Here is a 15,320-nt window from a genome sequence, read left to right as displayed (position 1 = left end):
CCTCTTGATTCGCGGATTCCGGATAAAATAAAGCTTAAAATATGGAATGAGGAGTTTGTCGATATAAGTACTTTGTCAGGTGGCCCAGACGCGGCCGCTAAATACGAGATTAGTGTACGTACCTCTGACAACGGTCAACCTGCTTCTCTTCTCCTTGAGCCGACTGCGAAATCCAAAAGGGTCAAAACTATTAGCGATTGGCTTCGTTCGTTTCATATTTTTGTTTCCATTTATACACAACGGTACCCCCATGAGTCCCCCGCGCTCATGAAATATTGTCAAATCATCCAGGATTTGGCCAATAGGGGTCATAATTGGTTTTACTACGATGAGAATTTTCGATTTTTGCGCCAAACACAGGCCACGCGGTTCCCTGGGCGACTGTTCACTGGGAGTTATGGTTGAAATGTCAATATCCCACTACTTCTAAGCCGAACACGCAAGGCAGCAATCATACGCGCCACCCTTCAAAAGTGTCTGTTCCTCGGGGATATTGTTTTAAGTTTCATCGCGGAACGTTTTGTGCCGGTTGTGATTTCAAGCACATTTGTTTTAAATGCAACGGATCGCACCGTGCCGTGAATTGTAATTTCGTGCATCTCCCACTGATCGATCGCCTAGGCCTATTTCAACAACGTCCGTTGCAACACCCGTAAAACTTCATAATTTACAAATATTGTTAGAAGGTTATAATCCAAGTATTGTTGATACACTAATTTCCGGATTTACTTCGGGTTTTCGCATTCATTTCTCTGGCACAGAACAGTCGTTTGAAGCAATAAATTTACGGTCTGCTCTTGACAAACCAGAAGCGGTTGACCAAAAATTAACGAAAGAGTTAGAGGCATCTCGCCTTGCTGGGCCATTTAATTATCCGCCTTTCCAAATTTTCGTGTTTCGCCTTTGGGCCTGGTTCCTAAAAAACAACCGGGTGATTTTCGCATGATTCATCATTTATCGTTTCCAAAGGGAGCATCGGTTAATGATGGTATACCGATTTCGAAACATCTGTGCGGTACGCTATCGTTGACGACGCTATTCAACTTATTAAAAAAGCGGGCCGGGTTGTTTCCTGGCGAAAACAGATATAAAAAATGCTTTTCGAATCATTCCTATCAGCCCAGCGGATTATCACCTCTTAGGCATAAAATGGCGGAGTTTGTATTATTACGACCGGGCAATGCCAATGGGTTGCTCCAGTTCGTGTCGCACTTTTGAGATTTTTAGTGCGGCTATCGAATGGATCGCTAGGGAAAGGCTTAACATCGGCAAACTCCTTCATTTGCTCGACGACTTCCTGTTTGTTGCACCGGATTATTCTGCTTGTAAAACAAACTTACAAGTATTCATTGCTCTTTGTGATTTCATTGGCGTGCCTATAGCACCGGGAAAAACCATGGGTCCCTCAACAACCTTAACGTTCGCTGGGATTGAATTAGATACAATACAATTCCAGGCCCGATTGCCGATGGATAAAATCGAGAAATGTGTTCAATCTATCGCACGCTTTTTAATTCGTAAAAGGTTACACTCAAAGAACTTCAGTCCTTAATTGGATTACTTAATTTCGCATGTTCGGTCATTATGCGTCAGGTCGCGCATTCCTGCGACGCTTAATTGATCTAACGCGTGGCATTTCACACCCTCATTTCTTTATTCGCTTAACGCAAAGTGTGAAACATGATCTTCGTGTCTGGCAAACGTTTCTGTCGAATTTCAACGGCAAATCATTCTTTTTGCACAACCATTGGCGTAATAACTCCCATTTGAATTTATATACTGACGCTTCGGGTAGTATTGGTTTTGGGGCCCTGTTTGGTTGCGACTGGTGCTATGGCGCATGGCCAACTGACTGGCGGAGTTACAATATTGCCGTTCTAGAGCTATATCCGATTGTCCTCAGCCTGTGTTTATGGGGATCAAAAATGCGCAATCATTGTATTTTGTTTCTCACGGATAATGAAGCTTTGGTGTCTGTTATTAATAAGCAAACATCAAAGGATTCTTATATCATGACACTCGTTCGCCGGATGGTTTTAGTTTGTTTAGAATACAATATTTTTTCAAAGCAAAGCATATACCGGGTAAACAAAATGTCCTAGCTGATTGTTTGTCTCGTTTACAGCTCCAAAATTTTCACAATTGGCGCCGGCCGACATGCATCGAGCTCCAACGCCTATTCCCTTTCACCTGCTGCCGGAAAATTGGCGACTATAGTTTCTCAATTAGCTCAAAGTAGCTTGCAACCTTCTTCAGTGCCGACTTATAAACGGGCATGGGCACTTTTTACGCAATTTCATGTGGCAATTTTTAATGAGGGATCGTTCACTTTGCCTTTGTCGCCCTCAGTCGTTGCGTTATTCATAGCGTACTTATTTGACCTCAAGTACGCCTCTTCAACAGTTAACACTTATGTATCTGCACTTGGTTATACTCATCGCATGTCCGATCTACCGGATCTAACGAGAGTTTTCTACGTAACGCAAATCTTAAAGGGGTATGGTAAGAAAGGCTTCCGCTTAGATAGTAGGTTGCCTATAACTTTACCAATTCTCAATCGTCTTATTGAGGCTGCGCCTCATATTGCTGGGTCACCGTACCAAATATGTCAATTCCGGGCAATGTGCTCTTTAGCATTTTTCGCGTTCCTGAGAATTGGAGAAATAACTAAGAAGTCAAATAACGAACCCCTTCAATTGCGACAACTCTCCAAAATATCTCCCGATGATGGCCGGGTTGCAGGCATAAGGTTGACTTTCGAGGACTTCAAGCACAATTATAACAGTAGACCTTTCAGTTTGGAAATTTACAGGCAAACGGCATGCTGTCCTGTTCGCTTATTAGAGGAGTACATGATTTTGCGAGGTACCCCGCCCGGAGCTATTTTTCTATCACAACTGGGCATTCCAGTCTCGTGTGACGAGTTTGCCAATCTTCTTAAAAAGGCTTTCCGCTTCTGTGGACTCGATACTTCCAAATATAAGTCTCATTCATTTCGAATAGGCGCCGCTTCCCACGCAGCTGAACACGGGCACTCTGATGCCCAAATTCGAACTATGGGGCGTTGGAAATCGTACGCATTCCTCAAATATATACGTTTTTCTTCCCTATCAACATAGTTTGGATGAAATTTAGAGCGTAAAACGTGCGGGGAGTTTTCTGCTCGAATTGTGCGGTTATTTTATTTCTTCTTCAGCTTGCACATGGTCAGCAAGCGCGATCGTTTGCATTCCGGGGGGGGAAATAAAGTGCTTATAACAGGGTGATGGAGAAGCTTCTTCTGGGCGCGGTAATATTGTGACTCTGCTAAACTAATATCAGTTAAGTGTAGATTATCAGCAAGGGCGATAATCTATGCCTTTTAACGGGCTTTGTAAGTGCCTTTTTGCCCATGTTCGTTTATACGGTCGCGCAGACCGCTGATCCTGTATTAATATATTACGAAACTTTCTGAAACTTTCTGCATGCATCCCTTTCCTTGGGGTGGGGTCAACTTGCTTTGCTTCGTTGTTTTGGCGGTAATTTGCCTCCACCCTTTTCTGAGCGTAACTATTTGGAATTTTAATGCAATGTATTAATAAATATCTTTTGTTTAACAGAAATAAAGCGGCTAGGAGAACCATTACTCCTAGCCAAAATTATCCCAAAACGGCGTAAAATTTAATGTGTCATTATTGATGCTCAGAAAACTGAGCTGCGGAAAGAGTATGCAAAATTCATGCCTGGCAATATATCTATGCGTAAATAAATCACATTACATAAAACAAAATATTTACGAAGGAAATAAGAAATTTATGTAATGTGATTTTATAAATAGACTATTAAGGCAAGGTGTACCCCCAAGGGGATACGCCATGCCGACGATAATTAAAAATCTTATAGTATGGGCTTTGCGTCCTATCTAAAAGACCGACAGGTAATGGATGGCACGCAATATGGGAAAGGTGGTCAATGGCCAGCAGCAAATCGAAAACTAACAAAGACCGAATACCCAAACCATAAACGGTCAGTTTAAGCGTGACATCGCGAAAGACAGATCTCCTTTAAAGTTGAACCCACCTCCTCCCCAAAGCCTCCGCTAACAATTATGTACATTGGACGATTTACCGTAGCTGATATATATAGAGAGAGGAACGTTATATCTCAATTAGTGATGGTCGTAGGCCGTATCTACAGGTGCTGGCGGTAATTTGCCTCCACCCTTTTCTGAGCGTAACTATTTGGAATTTTAATGCAATGTATTAATAAATATCGTTTTGTTTAACAGAAATAAAGCGGCTAGGAGAACCATTACTCCTAGCCAAAATTATCCCAAAACGGCGTAAAATTTAATGTGTCATTATTGATGCTCAGAAAACTGAGCTGCGGAAAGGGTATGCAAAATTCATGCCTGGCAATATATCTATGCGTAAATAAATCACATTACATAAAGGCCTAGAGTTGGAAGTGGAAGCACTGCATGTTTACGCTTTTCAGTCCCTGTATAATTTATAACCTAATTTCATGTAAATCAAGCCAAATCCATAATACATGCACACAGCAAAATCGTGAGTCTTATTTTAAGAAAAAAAATACAAACAAGTAAAATTGTTCTTGTCAGTATAGTAAGAATATTATTCTTGGCAAGAATCCAGGCAAGAATATTATTCTTACCTGGAATCTCATTTTAAGAAAAACAATTCTTGCAACAAGAATTTTCTAAAGAAAAAATACTCGTTTTAAGTAACACATTGCTTGAAATAAGCAAAATTATTATTGTATATTAAGGAACCTACTCACACAATTCTTACCTAGAATGTTACAAATAAGAAAAAAACTACTTAAAACAAGAATAATTTTACTTATAATAAGTACAAAATTTTAGACAAAAGAAAACATCACAGATACATTATTCTTATACATTATTTTAGTTCAAAATATTAAAACTACTTATTTAGTGGCCATACTAAATATATAAATGCCATACATTTACATCTGACAGAAATAGTTTTTTCAAAGTACTGCTAGGTTTGTGCAATACCTTGCTCAAATAAACAAGTCTTTCAAGGACTTAATTAAAAATTGCCAATTGGCAAGTTTAGGAAAGTATCCGATAGAGCTCAGATAATGAAATTAAGCCCTTGTATGAACCCAGAAGTAGTTGAATAAAAATATTCATGGAAGAAGACAAACACATCTATGCAAACTCACTGCATGTCTTCAATTATTACACATAAGCTAAAGTCATTCATTCCTGAGCAATGTTTCCCTTTGATTATTGACCAGCTGTTCTTAAATTTTGTATATCATGCCAAACATGAAAATATTTATAAGATCACCTGGAGTATTTTTTTCCTTGAAAATTAAGTGCTGAAACACTCTGGGTCCAATTAACCATTGGTATAGCAAATTTTCCACTGAATTTCTTGCTCACTACCTCAATCCATGTTCCTAATAAAACAAAAAAGCAAGCATACTTGAGAAATCAGAGTTAAGATAACAAATGTTAAAGAAACTAAGCAGTGCATAATATGTGTGAAATATATGATTGGGGATGCTATGCACAGTTTTGCATGCTCTGACAGATATAAAATTAGGCATAAAGGGTAGTCATAAGTCTAAATAAGTATATAATCAATTGGTCAATAAGTATATAATTACCGGTATATTATATTATACATTAAAAACTAAGCCATATGCTTAGGTGAATAATCTAACAGCATTGCACAATTCCTTATAATGCATTACTTACCACAGATATTACTTTCCAATGAGACCTCTTTCATTACAGGTTTAGACATAAACATCACCACTTGTTAATCCACCATCTACACTGTAAATTTCGCAGTGTTACGCCAACACGAAACTGGTGTAGGATAACACCGATTAGGTGTTTTGCCAAGTCAAACACCATTGGAGTGTAGCAATACACTTAAAAAGCGTAACTCTACACTATGCTAGCGTTTCTGTAACACTTTCTCGGTGTAAAAACAAACAAACCTAGGTTACACCAAATTTGGTGTTTTTTTACCTAAAAATGGCATACATTTACCTACTGCTCAGGTTATATTACACTGAACGGTTGCGTTAGTATACACCTATTTAGTGTAAGATATGCTTACACTCGATAAGTGTATATCTACACTTTGGTTTTTGTATTAATACACCAAAAAAACGTGAATGTACCGTGATCTGGTGTAAGTAAAAGCAAGGTTATTAAACACCGAGAGCGTTGTAAATTTACCGTCTACGGTGTATATTTACCCGATATGAGTTTTCAAAATTGCACTTGAAGAGCGTAAACTTACATCTAAATTGTGTACAAAATTCAATGCCTTATAAATTAAGACCGCGACGGAAAATGCTTGATTTGTTGCAAAATAAAAGAGTATATATGGTTGTATAGATACAAACGAATGGGAATTGACTACATACTAAGAGACCAATAGACCCTGGGTCACAACAATTTGTATACCAGGTACGAAAACGTGTTTTCGTCAAATGTTCCTAAGCAGGCATGCACATGCAGTTTTTTCGTTAAATGTTTCCAGGCAGGCACAGTATCATGGGTCAGACAATTCATTTATTTACTGAATTTCTTTAATATGTTTAATAATTTCTTTAACATATGTATACTATTGTTCAGCATCAGATAGGTCGTACTTCATTCTTACAAAGTGTTTTGATTCTCTATTTACAATAATGGTATAAAGATCTAGAGGATGATGATCTAGCATCCCAGAAAATAATAAGGGCACAAATTCGTCCAAAACTTCAACCTCATAGCAATGAATGTGCCTGCTAAAAGCAACTGTATTTACTTTCTTGCAAGAAAACATAACATCCATGTTTGGCATAAAAAAAACATTATGTATAAAAAGAAACACAGGAAAAATTAATTGCTGATAGACTATGATCATATTCTTTTTGTACTTGTAACCATTGACTTTCACCCAATTCAACCTAGAATATGAATATAGTTTTCACTTTTCAGTCCAGTTTTAAATAATTTTTACCATATATAAGAACAAACTTACAGTGTCACAGTTGAATTCTGATCCAAATTGTTGCCCAACTGGCACAGTGAGGTGCATTCTTTCTCTTCCAGATCCTTCACATAAAAAACTTTACCTAAGCAGAATATTAATAAATACATGAAGTAGAAATAAAGGATACTTATAACAACATTTAACATCCTAAAAACCATTACAAAATTCCAGCTAATATCCAGTATGCACTTTTGTTGTTCACTAACCTGGTCCAACCTCAGTATCACTCCTTAAATAGCCATCACTGTCACTAAGCCAGTAACACTGAAGCCGTTGGTGCCTGGTAGCTAATGTCTTTGCTATATTCTTGAAGCAACCTACAGTCTGCGCCAAAAGCTTAAAATAATGATGCTTAGCCTCAAAGCGCATGCACCAGTTGCGCACAAGGGGTCCATATCTAAAATATATAAAATAAATAATTAAAATTATCAAATGTACTGGGGTGTTCAGCATTGAAGCCACCACCTGTGAGAACCAGATCAATATAGACATACCTTAGAATTTGGTTTGGGTAATGAACCATGAAATGCTGTTTTGGAATAAGTTTTCTTTCAGGATAGAGCCTTTTAAACTGTTCCAGATACTCGCTGATTATGAGCCGAAGATAGAGTGTAGTACCTTTCTCAATCACTGGGGCAAACAATATATCAACAATATGCATTAAATCAGTGAACAATTCCCAGTCATCATTTCCTTCTGGTATCCATTTGTGAACCAAAAATGGCAGGATTCTAGAAAGACACCACATTTGTGATGCTGAAATATAACTCAATTAGTGCTAGCATTATGTCAAAACCATTGACTAAACACTGATTCTATAAGAACTTTTAAAAGAACTATGGGAACTTGGGACCTGTGGTTGATGTAGTCATCCTCAGGTTTAAGGCAACTCTTAAATAAATAGTTAAATACCTGATTGGCGTAAATGGTAATCACTAAGATTGACATTCTTTACCAAGCTTGGTTTGTTCTTGATGTCACAAACACCATATGGGAATGCTGAAAGCGCGTGGTTGAACTGATCAAGTGTGAAAAATTTATCCACCATGATGAATTTTCTCAACATCACTTTAATTTGGAAAGGAAGTACACCTTCTAAGATATCATGCATGATATCAGAAGGAAGTCCATCAACAACATGGAAATATTTAGAAGCATTTAGGGCTGAGTTCTTTTTTACACCATATACAGAAGCTGATTCTGGATCAGTGGAAACCAAATCCACCTGCCTGGCATAATTTTCTCGGGATCTCATCGTGAATAATTCTTCAGAAAACTGGAAATTTAAATAATTGGATATTATACTGGGGTTGGTATAATCAAATCTGAACAACATACATTAACAAACATTGATTAACACCCATTAAAATCTCATGAAAGCAAAAAAGCTGAGTAAGTTAAATGAATGTTTTCTCATGATATCAATAGCATTTCCTACAAAAAACTGTGTACTGGTATACCATGATTCACAATATTTTAGTAGCATTGCAATTTGTGATATGATTAATAAATTACCCTTTCTTGAAATTCCACCGATGTGCCCAGACAGAACCTACACGGCCGATTTGCACTGAAACTCTCCATGAAACCTCCAATTGAATTGCTACCAAGGTTATCTGCAATTACTACACTTAATGTTCCTTTAATTGGAATAATTTGATTTGCTATATTGAGTTGTACGCCATGTTCCTGAAAAAAGTAGCAAAATTACATTTTGAGATGCATTAGATTTATAACTCATATTTCTTGGCAAGCTTGAGGCAAATTCTTTAATAGGGAATCTTGAATATATTGATAATTGGTGATATTCACAATAAAATGTATTGTATTAATTCATTACTTACTGATTCAAGCATAGCAAGGTCACTCATGAATGGCCTGAGGACTTTATCCATACCATACATCTTAATCCACTTGACTGGACAAAGAATCAAAAGATTCAAATTTTTTAGGCATGATCTATACTTGGGATGGAAATTTCCTAACACCCAATAGAAGGCACCTGCAAGTATGTAAATAAAAATGAAAATGTTTATTGACAGATCAGTGTTTTTTTAAAAAGTAATCCAATTGAACTATCAAAGTCCAATATTGCAAAGTTGTTGATCTTGTGACAATAAAAAAACCTACCAATTTTATGTACAACAGCTTTTGATCCTAGTGGATTGGAAACTTCGAAGTCATCATAATATAAAATTAATTGGATAGCCTTATAATTTAAGGAAAAAAGTGGATGTTTGCCCACTCCAAAATCAGCACCATCACAAAGGTCCCTCATTTTCCCATCAACACTTCTATGAGAATTTTCAATCTAAAAAAAATATCAATTAAAATAATTATATTATATCATAATATGGTAGTCATATTATTATGGTAGTCATATTATAAATTTCCAGGACACTTATAGTTGTTATATGAATAATGACCTGTGAGTAAACATCAATTTGATTTAGCAGCTGTTGAAGGACCTGGATGAATGATATGTACTGGAATGAATGCACTTTCACTTTCGATGAACCATTCGTTGTATTCTCATCATACATATATTTCTCCCCAAGGACTATCTCAATTGGATTCTAAATATAAGTAAGATAAGGATGCACTCAGCATTTAATATAAACTAATCAGACATTGTTAGACATTGTTTACAACCATACATAAAAATACATTACTATATACATACCACTATCTTAAATTCTTGAGATATATAATTGTTCCTATTCTTAGTGGATTTCAGGAATTCCATGTTGGGTGTTTGTTCCAAGTTCATGACAACTCCCAATCCATCAATATCACTGATTTTAATCCCACTTTTATCCAAACACAGTCTAATCTTTTCTTTAACATGGGCCTCGTGTTGTTGGAGTAATTCTGTTGTATTATCTATCACCTTGTTTGTTGTACTGTCAGTTAGTTGATTTAATTCTTGCGTCTTTAGGGCAAATAAAGCTAAATGTCTCTTTGAGAAAGCCTCTCCTGTCTTGGGTGTCTTCGGTATACATTCGATTGTATTATCCAATCGGTTTAGTGCATCGTTTTCGGGAATTCTTGAACCAACATCATCATTTATTACTTTTTCCTTTCCATGTTTACGGGAAACATGCGAAGTTAGAGAGGAGAGAACAGAATATGAGCGAAAGCATGACTGCACTGGACATTTTATTTTGAACCCTGGCTCATGAATGTGATTATCGCGTAGGTGGTTTAAAAAACGATTGAATGTAGTAAAGGAAAGATGAAAACACTCCGGTTTTGGACAAAGAAAACTACTCGCCATTATCCAACCATGCTGGTATAAAAATAATATAAAAAATTAAAATAATATTTGCATCTATGCCAAAAGTTCGAAAAACACAATAACAGTGCTTCCACTTTCGAAAACATGACCCTCACTGAGGATGGATGAGTGGGCCGGTGGATACAAGATTATGCTGTGTATATAATAATGTTCGTGTAATATAATATGTTCGACGTCACAAAGCATCCTAAATACCTTGCGATTTTCTAGGGCATTTTTGTTCCAAATTGTTACGATAATAAAGTATTTTAATTAAAAAATATTGTAAGCCAGAGCTTCAGCTGAATAGAGGATAATTATAAGTTGATATTTTCTTTGACCAATCGTAACGCACTATTCTAAACCAATCACGTTTCAGACAATGCAGACAATCCGACCAATAAGCGATTCAAACCAATAGTGATTACTGCAAACCTATTTACAAACAAACACTGGGGTTATATACACAGATAAGTGATTATATACAACACGTGTTGACTCTTGACAGTTGAAAGTTGAAACATAGTTATTTATATCGGCATCACAAAATTTTTGAAATTCCGATAATGGATAAGGTCCCATCCATCGCTTATTCGTGCGAAGAAGTATCGGAATGGCTTAAACTCAATGGATTTGAAACGTTTAGTGATAAATTTATCGGTGAGTTTTATTATAGAGATAAATACTCCAAGCTAATCGTTGTTTATAGCCTACAGAGCTAGTTCACTTTTACTTATTTAGATTCTCAATTTAGTTTATTTGTTGATCCGATTGATTATATTAGCGTTCATATCACTCGTCACAATATAAATTCCTGTTTGTATTTGTATTTGTGAAACTAGAAGAGGATGTTGACGGTGAAGCGCTCGCTCTTTTATCTGAGAATGCACTCGAGTCTCTTGTCGACAAAGTTGGGCCAAAAATGAAGCTTTTAGGCGTTATTAAGAAGATGGTTAGGAGTGATTCTGAGTCTGTTGAAAGCGGCAACAGTGGTAGCTTGTCACGTTTGCCTTGGGATTTAGAATGCCCAAATAACTCTAAAGATCAAGATTCGCCTCGTTGTTCTTCGCCAATACCAAGGTATGTGTATAAATCGACACAATTATTTGTTTGCTCTTTTTTAACATTTCCTGTGGCTTATTATGTATTGGACTATGATTGTGAAAAGTTCATGTACCAATATTATTTCGCAAGCCTTATTGAAATCCCATCATGGCCTGATATCTGATGCCAGATGATTTACATGTGAAGGGGAAAACACTGTTGCTTTGTATGTTAATACTGAAACCATGTATTAATGAAAAATACTGAGACCATATAATTTTTCCTTAGGAAACCTGGTATCGTCAGTTAGGCGATAAAGTTAAAAATGAATTAAGGCATGAAAGGAGTGATCCAGTTGTGCTAGCAAGAAAAAGAAAGTCAATTGAAGGCTCGGATTTGACAGCTAAGGTGCCAGGAAGCAGCCGAAGGGGAATAATAAATTGGGAACCTCCTGCTGTTGATGGTGAGGACCTACATTCTAACAAAGCCCATGTTCAATGGATGCAGAAGGAGTACCGAAAAAAGCACCCAAACATGGAAGTCGTTAAGCAGAAAATGCAACTGACTTTCTCCTTCAGAAGAAAGTACATAAATGCTGGAAAGTGTTCCCTTAATGAAATTGATGCGAAATACCCTTTTTTATTTGAACATGATCAGGTTAGTATTATATAGTTAGTAATATCTGTGCATAAACATATAATCCGGCACTGGGTAATATGATTGATAAGTTACTTTTAAATTACTCTTATAACTTATATTGATTTTTTATAGTTGCAAGATGAGTATGAAAGATTGGTGTCTGGCAGTAGTGTTAAAGATTTGGTTGTTACAAACTTACGTGAGCTTGCACCTAAGATTTTGAAAGCTGCCAGCAAGAAGAAACTCCCTCAACTTGAAGAACTGGTTCAAGCTTGCGTACAAAATGAGGATGAACTGGATGAGGAGAACAGATTGACAGATGGTAATCCCATTGATACTCATTTAAATGAATATATTTTCACTATCAAAAGTTAATTATGCTGTGTGTGGTTTCAATATATACACCCTATTGTGATTATTCTCCTTCTTTATTAACACAGTCAGAGCAATAATTGAAATTAATTATGTAATTTTTTCTTTGTTCCTAGATGAGAAAGTTGTTGTGGCACTTTGTACCTTGCCACACCTTTTGGAAAGGAAAACAAAAAGTAATCCACATCCAGAAAATTTCCTTTATCAGGTATGTATAATATACTTTAGTACCTTGTCAATGCTTATCAATGTTATTACACCACCTTTTGGAAAAATGTATTGTCATGATAAGTGTAAGCTAGTGGTCTGTTAAGTGGTCAATCGTGAATAGTTTTAATATGAAGACTTTGTTATGATTTTTTAAAAAAAAATTTATTTCAAATGTAGACAGCAGAAAACCCAGAGGTATTGTTGAAGAAAGCTGCCAGCCCCATCAGCCCATTCATCATCTTCGTGGAGGACAGTGATGGTCACATAATGAACAAAATGTTTGTTGCAGGGGAAAAACAAGTTTGTTTGGAAACAGATAACATTTTTTCAGCAGTATCGTCCCTTTTGTTTTTGTATTATGTTTGTAATTTAGAGTACCCGAAACAGTGTTTTAACACGTTCCTTTTTTTACAACGTACCGTTCTAAATATTTTTGACCGGGTAAGAGTGCCAACCAAAGTTTTATTATTCTTAAATGAACTGGAACAGTGAACATGAAGTATTAGGCATAAGTCCATGTTATATAGCTGGTTTGTAAATTTGTTATGTACAATATAATATAATGTAATATATTCTGTCATATAGAAATAAATATGTTTTTACCTTACCACTGCACTAGAATTAATTCATTTCGTGGCACCGGGCCATTGTTTAGAAGAGCATTTTTATTCTTTTGGTGTACTTATACACCAGATCGGTGTCTATATTACTGAAAGCATATTTACACTAAATAGGCGTAGAAAACCCTTTGGAAGGGTAAGTTTACCCTCGCGGTGTATTTATACACCAGATCGGTGTCTATATTACTGCAAGCACGTTTACACTAAATAGGCGTAGAAAAACCTTTGGAGGGGTAAGTTTACCCTCGCGGTGTATTTATACACTAGGTCGGTGTCCATATTGCTGCAAGCACGTTTACACTAAATAGGCGTAGAAAAACCTAGGGAGGGGTAAGTTTACTCTCGCGGTGTATTTATACACGAAGTTGGTGTTCATATTGCTGCAAGCGTTTTTACGCGAAATAGGTGTAGGAAAACCTATAGAGGTGTTAGTTTACGCTAATGGTGTATATTTACGTCGCCATAGTGTACCCATAGCTGCATAAATTCTACCCATGAATAGTGTAAATTAACCCAAAATATAGCGTAAATAAACACCATATTAGTGTTCATATTGCTGCAAGATTTTACACCGATTTCGGTGTTGTGCCAACACTCCGAGATTTACAGTGTAAGAATGCATATAAAAAAATTTAAAAGGCAATATAACAGTTATTTCATCCTAATTCTTAATCAAAACTTATGTATATCCAGTAACCAAGATTCAGTATATCATGATCCTAAGATTGAGTACAAATGTTTCAGCTAAAATTTGACCATGGTTTTATAGCTAACGTCAATATCACGTACACTTTTTATGGCATAGTGCCTATAGTATAACCACGTTATAATATATTTATATAAACGTCGTTCATTTATCGGGAATGATGAGTATTAAAACTGTGAATATATCTGTTTATTGTTTATAAATACGTTTACTGTTTACGCGGCAAATTCAAAAATAGCTTTCGTCTGTTTGCGCGTATAATTTTAAATCCTTACCTCTTAGAAGACTGAGATTCCCAGCCACTTTTAAAACAATCTGCGCAATCTTCTGCAGGAAATTTTGCGACATAATGTCCAGTAAATCCTATCCACAGTAATCCACAATAATCCACAGTTCTTTCCGCCAGTTGGCAGTTAGCGAAGTTTAAAATATATATTTTCATAAGAAACGAACTACGTCCATTCAGAATGCTTAAATAGGCATTAAAACCTTCATTTCGTCTGCATATGAAACGAAACTGGCGAATCTTTGCTCGGTTATTAAATGTTACTTAGTAAGAATGTAAAAATATTCTTGGTTGTTTGAAATAAATTGGTTGTTTGAAATTAGTATTCTTGGCAAGTGAATTGGCAACAAGCGTTTTTGATTGCCGGTTTTAAGTTAACAATGTTTCTTGCCAAGAATCCACAAAGACGCTTTCCTTGTTTTAAGAATACCAAAATTATTAGTTAGAATACAAGCTAGAACATTTACTTGTTTTAAGAAACGGTTATTCTTGCTTAAAAAAAGTTTACTTATTCAAGTAAAATTCATTCTTGATAAGAATAATTTATCCCCTTTTACTTATTTTGAGCAAACTTTTGCTTAAAATAAGAATTTCTCAAGAACATTATTCTAGGTAAGAATTCTCGATTTTGCTGTGCATGTGCATGATTATATAAATACTGTATAACTGTTTGCCTCAGTGAAATTGAAAATTATTGCCGTGTGTGATCACTGATCAGTGTGATTGGGCGCAACCAGTAAAATCAACAAAACAACGTTTGCATAATTATAAATTAGACGAAACGGTAATTTTCGTAGTTCGGTTACTCTTTGCAATTAGAGTCAAATTGACTCCTTCGAAGAGTAACATTACCTTTTGGTAGAGTAACAAGACTCTATTGTAGAGTCGTTTTGACCCCAGTCGAAACTACCCTTAGAGTTGAAACAACTATATATATATATATATATATATATATATATATATATATATATATATATATATATATATATATATATATATATATATATATATATATATATACAGACTGTACTGAACAACTTTTGGTAAACAAACTTATGCGTATTTTGGTAAACAAACCCGCATTCGATAAACATTGCTAGAGACCAGACTGAAGTGCATCGACGCTGTTCTCGACAAT

At 36.0% G+C, this 15,320-nt stretch overlaps 2 protein-coding genes and 1 long non-coding RNA gene across 4 annotated transcripts; 1 reads left to right on the top strand and 2 right to left on the bottom strand.

The window, feature by feature from the left end:
* Positions 1 to 5,361: 5,361 nt before the first annotated feature.
* On the bottom strand, positions 5,362 to 14,442 carry LOC114542796. The gene is made up of 3 exons (XR_003689766.1): positions 14,172 to 14,442; positions 5,732 to 5,807; positions 5,362 to 5,430 (listed from the first exon to the last, which is right to left on the bottom strand). It is a non-coding gene; the product is annotated as an uncharacterized LOC114542796 (long non-coding RNA).
* On the bottom strand, positions 6,582 to 10,420 carry LOC114542794. 2 transcript variants are annotated; one of them, XM_028562240.1, is made up of 10 exons: positions 9,712 to 10,420; positions 9,455 to 9,604; positions 9,159 to 9,339; positions 8,873 to 9,030; positions 8,544 to 8,717; positions 7,941 to 8,304; positions 7,523 to 7,784; positions 7,235 to 7,425; positions 7,017 to 7,110; positions 6,582 to 6,942 (listed from the first exon to the last, which is right to left on the bottom strand). In XM_028562240.1, the coding sequence occupies exons 1-10, from the start codon at positions 10,303 to 10,305 to the stop codon at positions 6,615 to 6,617; spliced, it is 2,496 nt and encodes an 831-aa protein (XP_028418041.1). In that variant the 5' UTR covers positions 10,306 to 10,420; the 3' UTR covers positions 6,582 to 6,614. The 2 variants fall into 2 exon arrangements, with proteins under 2 accessions (XP_028418041.1, XP_028418042.1); XM_028562241.1 differs by having other exon boundaries at positions 6,914 to 7,110; positions 9,712 to 10,419.
* On the top strand, positions 11,638 to 13,329 carry LOC114542795. Its single transcript, XM_028562242.1, has 4 exons — positions 11,638 to 12,006; positions 12,121 to 12,310; positions 12,477 to 12,568; positions 12,748 to 13,329. The coding sequence occupies exons 1-4, from the start codon at positions 11,851 to 11,853 to the stop codon at positions 13,060 to 13,062; spliced, it is 753 nt and encodes a 250-aa protein (XP_028418043.1). The 5' UTR covers positions 11,638 to 11,850; the 3' UTR covers positions 13,063 to 13,329.
* Positions 14,443 to 15,320: the final 878 nt, after the last annotated feature.

The sequence above is a fragment of the Dendronephthya gigantea genome, unplaced genomic scaffold (assembly GCF_004324835.1).
Source record: "Dendronephthya gigantea isolate DGI-Jeju-01 unplaced genomic scaffold, DenGig_1.0 000400F, whole genome shotgun sequence".
Classification (NCBI taxonomy): domain Eukaryota; kingdom Metazoa; phylum Cnidaria; class Anthozoa; order Malacalcyonacea; family Nephtheidae; genus Dendronephthya; species Dendronephthya gigantea.
Note: the sequence above shows the minus strand (reverse complement) of the source record. Positions and strands in the feature narration are given on the sequence as shown.